This window comes from Tachysurus fulvidraco, chromosome 12 (genome assembly GCF_022655615.1).
Source record: "Tachysurus fulvidraco isolate hzauxx_2018 chromosome 12, HZAU_PFXX_2.0, whole genome shotgun sequence".
NCBI classification, from domain to species: Eukaryota; Metazoa; Chordata; class Actinopteri; order Siluriformes; family Bagridae; genus Tachysurus; species Tachysurus fulvidraco.
Genome location: NC_062529.1, coordinates 20,485,759 through 20,495,203, shown reverse-complemented (window position 1 = coordinate 20,495,203; position 9,445 = coordinate 20,485,759). Strand labels below are relative to the sequence as shown.

General features: G+C 37.9%; 1 protein-coding gene and 1 long non-coding RNA gene across 4 annotated transcripts in view; one reads left to right on the top strand and one right to left on the bottom strand.

Annotated features, from left to right (window-relative positions):
* Positions 1 to 9,445, top strand: part of larp1b (La ribonucleoprotein 1B) — a 47,359-nt gene that overhangs the window by 27,933 nt on the left and 9,981 nt on the right. For 2 of the 3 annotated variants that reach the window (XM_027143047.2, XM_047821862.1), the window contains 7 exons: positions 89 to 302; positions 1,884 to 2,000; positions 2,651 to 2,813; positions 6,343 to 6,487; positions 6,867 to 7,041; positions 7,472 to 7,713; positions 9,006 to 9,362. In XM_027143047.2, the coding sequence (XP_026998848.2) occupies positions 89 to 302; positions 1,884 to 2,000; positions 2,651 to 2,813; positions 6,343 to 6,487; positions 6,867 to 7,041; positions 7,472 to 7,713; positions 9,006 to 9,362 (1,413 nt within the window). The remainder of the gene's footprint in view (positions 1 to 88; positions 303 to 1,883; positions 2,001 to 2,650; positions 2,814 to 6,342; positions 6,488 to 6,866; positions 7,042 to 7,471; positions 7,714 to 9,005; positions 9,363 to 9,445) is intronic. The other variant, XM_047821863.1, reaches the window with a different exon arrangement.
* The window catches only part of LOC113640541, a 13,490-nt gene continuing 10,449 nt past the window's right edge, over positions 6,405 to 9,445 (bottom strand). Inside the window, exons 2-3 of the long non-coding RNA XR_007144586.1 lie at positions 7,431 to 7,730; positions 6,405 to 6,538 (exon numbers count right to left, since the gene is read on the bottom strand). This is a non-coding gene — a long non-coding RNA (uncharacterized LOC113640541). The remainder of the gene's footprint in view (positions 6,539 to 7,430; positions 7,731 to 9,445) is intronic.

Sequence of the window (9,445 nt, the reverse complement as noted above, 5' to 3'; positions counted from 1 at the left end):
TAATTCATGTTTAGGTTGGTACTAGACTGGTTAAAAAATTTAAGTGAATGGTGACTGATTATTTGCGTCCCTCACTTCATTCCTCCAGCAGCAGCAGAACGCTCTGAACACACAGGGACAGAAAGTCCCATCCGGCCGAAGAGAGAGAAGGAGGGAGCGTGGAGGAGAGAAGAGAGAGAAGGAGAGTGGTAGTGATGGGAGCGACAGTAAGGAGAACAGGGAGGCACAGCAGGAGACTCCTCTAACCGAGCTGGAGAAGGAGGTGGGCAAAGACACTCAGAGCAGCGTCCCCTGCAGGAGAGGTGAGACTCCGCACCTACACTCATGAACCTGTTCAGTCAGGTGATGTATGTAAGAGTAAACACCTTTCCTAAGTCAGTGCAGCGTTATAAATTACTTTATTTATTCTAGTATGTTATATATAATCTATTACCTAAGTGTTGGTGTGTTCTGGATTCTGATTGGTCAGTAGGTAAACCAATTTAGATTTTAGGTATTTAGATTAGTAAGTATTAGATTAGTATTGTAAAGTAATTGTTGATGTGGTGGTTTTGTTTGGGGACATTTATTGAAGTCTTGCATTTAAGCGGTGTTTAAGGGTCATAGCGCACAGGAAAATCTTCAGGATGAAGGATGTCATGCTTTCCGTTTTCTCTGTAAAAAATGACAAGCAATCTTTCAAGAGAAGGAAAGAGAAAAATGAGTGAGGCTGTAAGGGAATGGCTGTTTATTGCTGCAATAACAAGTGAGAACACAAACAAACGCTTCCCCCAGATATCCACGAAATTATATCTGATATATTTGACTTACATTAATAAATTGGACTTTATTTTGGACAGAGCCAAACAAACATTCGGAGAAAAGCTTCATCTAGTGTTTAAATTAGCCGAGGTGAATTCATTCAGCATTTGGGATTTTTGATGCAAACTTCAGTGTTTAGAATCCCTATAGATGTTAGACTAAACCTGTAGAAAGGACATTATTTATATTTACATTATTTCCTGTTCAGTGTCACCAAATGACAATGAGGTTCCCTTCCGAGTCTGGTTCCTCTCAAGGTTTCTTCCTCATATCATCTCAGGGAGTTTTTCTTTGCCACCATTGCCCCCGACTTGAACATTAGGGATAGATGTTAGAGATAAACATCTCTTCTGTACTTTTGTATTTCCATTGTTAAAAGTGTTATACAAATAAATTGAATTGCATAGTAATTATATGAACTTTTTATTACATTTATAAGTTTTTTCATACTCGACTAATTTTCAGTTCTGGATTTAAAAATGAAGCACAACCAAATTTAAATGAATTGAAAGTGTTTGTTTTCAACACAGTCATTGTTTTCAACACAGTCAACTGTGTTTTGGCCACTTTTCACACACACAGGAGTAAGAAAAGGTTACAAAAGACAATTCATTACAGTTACGATGAGAACAAGTTGTACTAGGAAGTGTAACTGTATTAGTTCTGATCACCACAACAATTTCTCCTAGTCCTGAGTTTAACTCTGGATTCTGAATGCTGGAAGTTTATTTCGGTATTGATCTGTCAAGGGTGAACACACGGAGAGCTTCTGTCACTATATTTGAGGCTGTGCTGGTGGGCAGAGGGGGATGTGACGAGTATCATGTTGCAACAAACTGTGTAACAGAGCCTCAGGGTTAGGTCATGGTGTTTAGTAGGATGGCTACGGTGGTGTGGCCAAAATCTACACTTAACATGCGAGATTTATTTCTAATTCAATCGTTAATTCTTGCAGCTTTTCTTTTTTATTTATCTTGTCAAAAATAATTTTGATTAAATCTGAATGGGGGGGGGGTTGGTTATGTTAGTGAGCACAGCTTGGGTTTTTGTTTATTTCTTTGTATGTTTGTGCTGTTTTTCAGGTTTCAGGAGGGATTTCAATGATGAGACATCAAGCGTTCGCAGCGAGGGTAGCAGTGTTCGCGGTGGCCTTCGAGGACGGGGCAAAAGTCGTGGAAGGGGCAGAGGTCGCGGGCGAGGTATCCACATGGCCAGTTTGGCAAATTTACTGAGCTCTTACTATATTACATTATATTTATTTGGGGGTTTAAAGGGTTTGCAAGTTCTGCACAAGCATTTAAGAATTTTATTTTAGGCTTCTGTTAAAAGTTCACCAAGCGCAATAAACCTTTTCACAAAATAGAACGATTGAATCATTCACTTACGCCTAGAAACATTTTTGCTTCTTTATCTTCATGTTTTTGTCTCAGTGGGAAAAAAGTTACTCCAAACATTTGTTTATCTGTTTTTGTTTTTTTTGTTTGTTTTTTTCGCAAACGTGTAGTGCATAAACATGTAGAGATAAGCACAGGAAAAGGTCCAAAGTCTCCTGTGTACTTCCTAGAACTAAATGAAGCACGATAAAAGTCTTTTAATACATTTTTAAACAGAAATACACAAAAAATTCTCTTTTCACACACGTGTGAAATCACCAATGGTACAAATTTCTAGAAAAAATTATGTTTCTGACAGATATATGTTCATGTAGCGTGGTGATTTGCAGAAAAGTACAATTGTTCCTGAAATTAACCGTAATATACTGAGATTTTTGCTCACATGTTAAAAAAAAACCTTTATCTCTGGAGTTTATTGTTAAGAAATAGCTAATTATTCTGAATCTGCTCCCCAGGGCGTTTTGACTACTCCCACAGTTATCGGGAATCCTACATCGATGGTTCCCCCGTGCCTACAGAGTTCGGGACCAACATGATGTATTTCTATGACGACGGGAACAGAGTACAGATGTACACCATCGAGGAGAGTTTGCTCAAAGAGTACATCAAGCGCCAGATGTAAGTTTACCTCCTGTTGTCCTTATTCCCGGGCTGTCTTTTAAGTCCTTGTATTACATTGAAAATCAAAAGTATCAACTACACACACACACACACACACACACACACACACAGTTGCTTACACTGGTGTGTTAAAGAATAGCCACCAGTAGGTGGAGCTCTGATTGCATCAGGGTCAGGAAAGGCAAGCATGGCTAGTGTAGGGTGGGTGTAAGTGTGTGTGTAAGTGTATGTATGTGTGTGTCCTATATTTAGAATTACTGCCTAAGGTGAAATTGTAAATGATCTGGGAATGAACCCCTGTGTGTGTGTTCAAAGATGTATTTTTGTGAATTAGGGTGTGAGAGTAAGAGACGAGTGTGTGTGTGAGAGAGAGAAAGAGAGCGAGAGAGAGCAATATTATGGTAATGAATTAAATGGGCTGAAGAGTCAATAGTTTTCCCAGTTCATCGCATGTATGTGTGTGTGTGTGTGTGTGTGTGTCTGTGTGTCTGTGCATTCTGTAATTTTATTGAGTAAGGTCAGTCATGCTTGCTGTGCTGTGAACCCCTACTGGGGGAACACACACACAAGAACACACACACAAGAACACACACACACCACACACACACACACACACACACACACACACACACACACCACACACACACCACACACACCACACACACACACACACCACACACACACACACACACACACACACACACACACACACACACACACACACACACACACACACCACTGGTCTGGAATCAGTTCTCTCTGTTGCTTACATAATTGTGGTTTAAAGGGCTGGTCCAGGATCAGTAGAGAGTGAATCAGAGCTGCTCTTAAACTGTGGCCAAGTATAAGTATGAGATGAGGGGGAGAGGGACAGCCAGGCGAGTGACTAGAGGAGAAAAACGGCAAAATATGCAAGCAGCAAACCATGAAAGCAGCAGCTGGATGTGACGGTCACAAAGATTTATTATAAAAAATTGGCACATGTTTAAAACAGTAAGAGATATAAAACATCACGGATCTATTTCCAGTATATTTAGTCACCCAAATCTCCAAGGCCAGATTTTCTTAAATGATAAATTGTTTGATGGAAAGGGAAAAATCGCTAAAATGACAACTCAAGATAGACTTTTAAAGTGATTTTGAGTGATATTTGCAAATTTAATATTTAAATGTAGTATTACAAATGATAACATTATTGATTATTTATATTTAGGAACAAATAAATAATGTATATTTCAAAACAGGAGGCAGGAAGGATGAATTATAGCAAACAGGTGGGTGTCCATGTCATCCATCCATCCATCCATCCATCAATCCAAATATCTGCCAACATATTTATTCAATTTGAACCATAAAAGATATTGGCGTTAATCTATCTGTCTATCTAGCCGTCTGTTTACATTTCTATTTAAAGGCATATTAATACATATTTATTTTTTCACCACAGTGCATCTTCACACTTTAATTTATCTGCACTCTTAAATGAAATTCTATTACACACTTGATTTAAAAAAAAAAAAAGAAAAAAGCTTTAGTTGAACTTAAACCAGTACATAAAAGATATGATCCATGAAAGTTTGGAGCACATTTGCATAAATTGTTCTCTCCATAACTCAACCTTTTATGGTACAAAGGCGTAAACTTGGCTCATAAAGTTAGCCACATAAACGTATTGGAATGTTGGGTGGAGATCCTGAAGGTTTTTTTTTCCCCAAAAAGTTGCCCATCCTGTCTCACTTAATCCTTTTTCAGCTTTTCTTCTGCAGTGCATGTCAGTAAAAACAGAAGAAAGTGTTGCAGTAAAATAATCGAATAAAGAATTAAAAACATTTTGGGCACAAATACAAAACATCAGTATTTATTACAGGCTGGTTCAGGTTTTGTTCAGTCCTGAAAGGCTCAGATAAAAAAAAACAAAAAACACCTGAAGTAACAATTCTAGTTGTTATTTGTACTCTTATAGAATTCAGGGAGATTTAAAGCAAAGTTACATTTACTAGTTTATAGGAACTGAATTTTTAACCAACAGCTCATCTGAAATTGGATTTCCTTAATGTTAAACTCATTCCATAAGTATTTATAGCTTGCTTTTATCTCTGTTATTCATCTTCCGAGGCTTCAACCACAGTCGACAGTCTGATATCTCTCGTGCACTTTTCTGACCACAAGCTTTGGAATTGAAGTTACAGACGTTTTTCAGTTAGATATCCAGTTTTTACAGAGGTATCAGTCAGGCAGGTTGAAGCCTGAGAATAATAAAGAGTGTAGTCTTGTTTAATAGCCTCTGGGACTGGGTCAGAACTGGGACAAGTTTTTACAGGGCTTCTTGTTGCCTACGTTTATACGTGCAAATCAAATGATGTGAGAGAATGTTGACCAGTGTATACAGTAGGTGCCAAGGATCTGGGTTTTTCCATTTATTTAAAAATGAATATTATTTATTTAGTTGCCAATTATTTTTCATGTATTCGTTATTTATATTTGAGATAAATACCCCACCCCTATTTTGATAGCTCCTCCCCACACATACATTTATTGATAAAAATATCCCCTCGGTCAGCTGCCCCAACAGGTTCCACCATAATACTTGTCTGGGTTATACTTGGGTTATACTTGTCTGATAACCGAAGTATAACCCAGACAAGTATTATGGTGGAACCTGTTGTGGCAGCTGACCGAGGGGATATTTTTATCAATAAATGAACTCATTGAGTAATACTATGATAATACAAATGTGATTTTGTATTAATGTGTGTTGTACCGTGAAAGGTTTAGCTCTGTTTCACGCAGAAGACATTCAGTTCTCTCCAGCGCAAGAAAGCTGATCCTATATTAACACGGTTCCTAATTCTTGCCTTTTCGTAAGCCTTTCTTCGCTTTCTTTCTTTGTTTTTATCCGCCATGTCAATGTTAAAATGTCACACATGCGCACTGAACACTCTCTCCGCCCATATTGACAAGACACGCCCTTTTCTGCTCATTGGCTACACATTTTTGTTTTGTTTGGCGGCCCAACGCAGGTTTCTGAAGCATTTCTCAAACAACGGAGACCCCACCTTTAAATGTCTTATAACCTTATAATGTACTAACCTGATTTACCTGAATAAATCACTGTGCATTTGGAGTATTGTTTATAGTGTATATTGTGTAGTGTTTATATGTGGGCATTTATTATTTTTATTAATTAATTAATTTATTTTTGTTAATATTTTGTTAATCTCAGATACATGCTTGTATTTGACTCATACAGTTCCTTACATATATATTCACTTATTTATTTGTTGTGGACTTTGTAGCAAGGCATTTTAGTACATATTTCTTCAAACAAATATGATGCACTAACAATGTTATCAAGACCACAAAAAACATAGAAGTTTTATAGTAGTCTTATCTCTCATTATATTCTCTCATTATAAACTTTACCCTGTGTACTGTCTTGTTTGCTGTATTATCTGTGATTTGTTTGTTTTATTATTGAGTATGTTTGCAAATGAATTAAAGTTTTGTTATTTGTTTGTTCTTGAAGCGAGTACTACTTCAGCCTGCACAACCTGGAACGCGATTTCTTCTTGAGGAGAAAGATGGACACCAAGGGCTTCCTGCCCATCTCTCTCATTGCCGGCTTCCGCCGGATCCAAGCTCTCACCACCGACGTCAGTCTCATCAAGGAGGTGACCTTTAATCCTGATCTTGACCCTGACTCAAATTTGAAATTTTGACCTCTGAAAAATAAAAAGAACACGGTCACATAATTATTTTCAAAAAGAAAATGAACAGTTGATTAAGAATCCTGAAGACGCTGACTGACATTCATTATGAATAATAATAAAAAAAAAATTGACAAATGGGTAGTTTGTTAGTCAGTCATTGCATATATAATATTACACATCATACAAGTAACAGTTGTTTATTTATATTTAAAAGCATATTTTAAAACAGGAAGCAGATGAATTAGAAGGCATCAAGTTCTATCTGTAGGGTTTAGCACCTATAAAAGAACCTCAACTTTGTGAGAGTTTGAGTTCTAGCTTTATAATCGTGTGTTTTCAGGCAATGAAAGACAGTGACGTAGTGGAGCTGGTCGACGAGCAGATTCGGAGAAAGGACGATCCGGAGCGCTGGCCGATCCCTGGGCTGCCTGCCAACTCCTCACACACAGACTTCAGCCAGCTCATTCACTGTCCTGAGTTTATCCCGGGACAAACCTTCACCTCACTTGCTGCAGGTACTGAACTCTGTTGATGCTCTACTGGTGCTACTAGCACATCTGATTACTTATGTTCCTGCATATATGTATACAGAAATTACATTTTTTTAAAACTGAAATATAATAATTGTGAAATAAAGTTCTGTCTAAATTGTACCAAGAACGTGGTTTCCTTAGTAATAGCAGTCCTGACTGTATTGTAACTTCGTTATTACTGTTATTTCATTGTTTGATGTGTAGCTCTGATATCTTTCGGTATTCATTTCAACAAATTACAAAAACAGTGTTCGGATTTACCCGCTCTTACACACCTCATTAAACTCTGTGTGCTTCAGTCTTCTGTAACTCGACCCAGCTGTGTTGCTATAAAGTTATAACACAATACAAAACATCCCTACAACACGTACTCACAAATCACCACAGCTAATCTCTTCCTCCTCCGTTTCAGGTTCAACTTCCCCGGCCAACCAGACCACAGTCGAGCCTCCTGCTGCCACAAATGGCCTAATAAACGACAGCTCTGATACTGACACCAAACCGCAGTCTGATGAGTCGTTCGAGGTCGAGTCGAAAAGTGTGTCCAGCTCGGATGAGAGGACCGTCGAGGGGCTGTCCAGCAGAACGCCTGATCCGGAGAACCAGTGGGTTCAGGTGGAGAAACGGCACAGGAACACGTCAGGGAAAAACAAGGTAACGGTCTGAAGACACTAACAAACGATTCAAGGGAACAGAGTAAAGCTGTCAGTTTTTGAGTCCAAATTTCTTTTCTTTTCTTATTCTCAGACATGTCATAAATAGGCTTTCTCACCCTTATGGTTTTTCAGCTCGTTACCTGAATTGTATAAATTTACTGAAAAATAATTGCATAGGAGTGGAATTTGATTAAACTCTTCCTACTTTTTTCATGCTCCAAAATGATTAAAAAAAACAGTATTTATTCAAACTCTTACATTAAGCTATATTTAACAAATGTTATTAATTAAATCACCAGCAATGCTGCAACTGCTTTAATTTCTTGCATTTCTAACTTATCTACATTTGTCACCATGTTTGGGTCTCACTTTTAACTTGTCTACATCTGTCACCATGTTTGGGTCTCACTTTTAATTTGTCTACATCTGTCACCATGTTTGGGTCTCACTTTTAATTTGTCTACATCTGTCACCATGTTTGGGTCTCACTTTTCATTTCACTTCTGCTACCCTTGCTTCATTTCATGTTCATTTCATTTGCTTTCTTCTTCACTTCTCCTGTGCTTAGTCAGCCATCCGAAACCCTTCACCACCAACTTCCTCCTTCCTCTAAGTCTAATAAAATGGTTAAATAACCTTATCTTTAAAGCTGAAAACTCCTAGGTAGATTAATGATTATAGAATATTTTCGTATGAATTAACTTTTTGTACAGTGAACTGTATTTTGTATGTTGTCATGGATACTAAACTAAAAAGTAAAAAATTGTATCACGCATAAACAAAAATAAAATTTTATAATGGTATAATATTTTTGCATTATTGCCCATCTCTACTGTCTGTTTTTTTCATCTTCATATATTTAATTTAAAATAAGTTTTTAGTCTGTTTTCCTTACCTGTGTTTATGATGATGCTATACAGTCCTCAAGTATTCAATCATGTTATTTACTTAACAAGCCACAACTTCCAGATGTGTTTGACTGGTAGACAGGCAATTTGAGTCTATGCCTCTAATTATACTGTATGAAAGTTGTTTTAAAAAAAAATAAAAATTCTTAAGTCTATCACTAGCGAGCAAATCCTGATTGTGACTCACTGGCTGTCATCAGGTTAAAGCCGTTGTTAAATTATAATACAATTCTGATGTACATAACCTGTAAACTGCGTGAGATTTATATTGATCAGAACAAATCCTGACAGTATCATGTATACCTAATGTTTTGCTGTTCAGAGTTTGATGATATATTTAATTTTATCGTCAAATTCATGTAGAAAATACTTCTTTGCTCAGGAACTCTCAACACCGGCTCAGACAAATCCACAACCCGAAGCTTACCAGGAAGAACTCGACTTCCTGTTTGACGAAGAGATCGAGCAACTTGTTGCACCTCGCAAGAACACCTTTACCGATTGGTCAGACGAGGACTCGGACGGCGAGCTGGATGACAGTGACGTGAACAAGATCCTGATCGTCACTCAGACGCCACCGCACCTCCGCAAGCACCCGGGCGGCGACCGCACAGGAAACCACATCTCCCGTGCCAAAATCACCACCGAGCTCGCTAAGGCCATTAATGACGGTCTCTACTACTATGAGCAAGACCTGTGGACTGGGAACGAGAATCAGCTGGATGCTATCAATGTTAAGGTAATTGGGGGAAATGTATATCTGATGACGAATTATATCAACGTCACGTTCAAGTAAAACGGATGCAACAGAAAAGATTTACT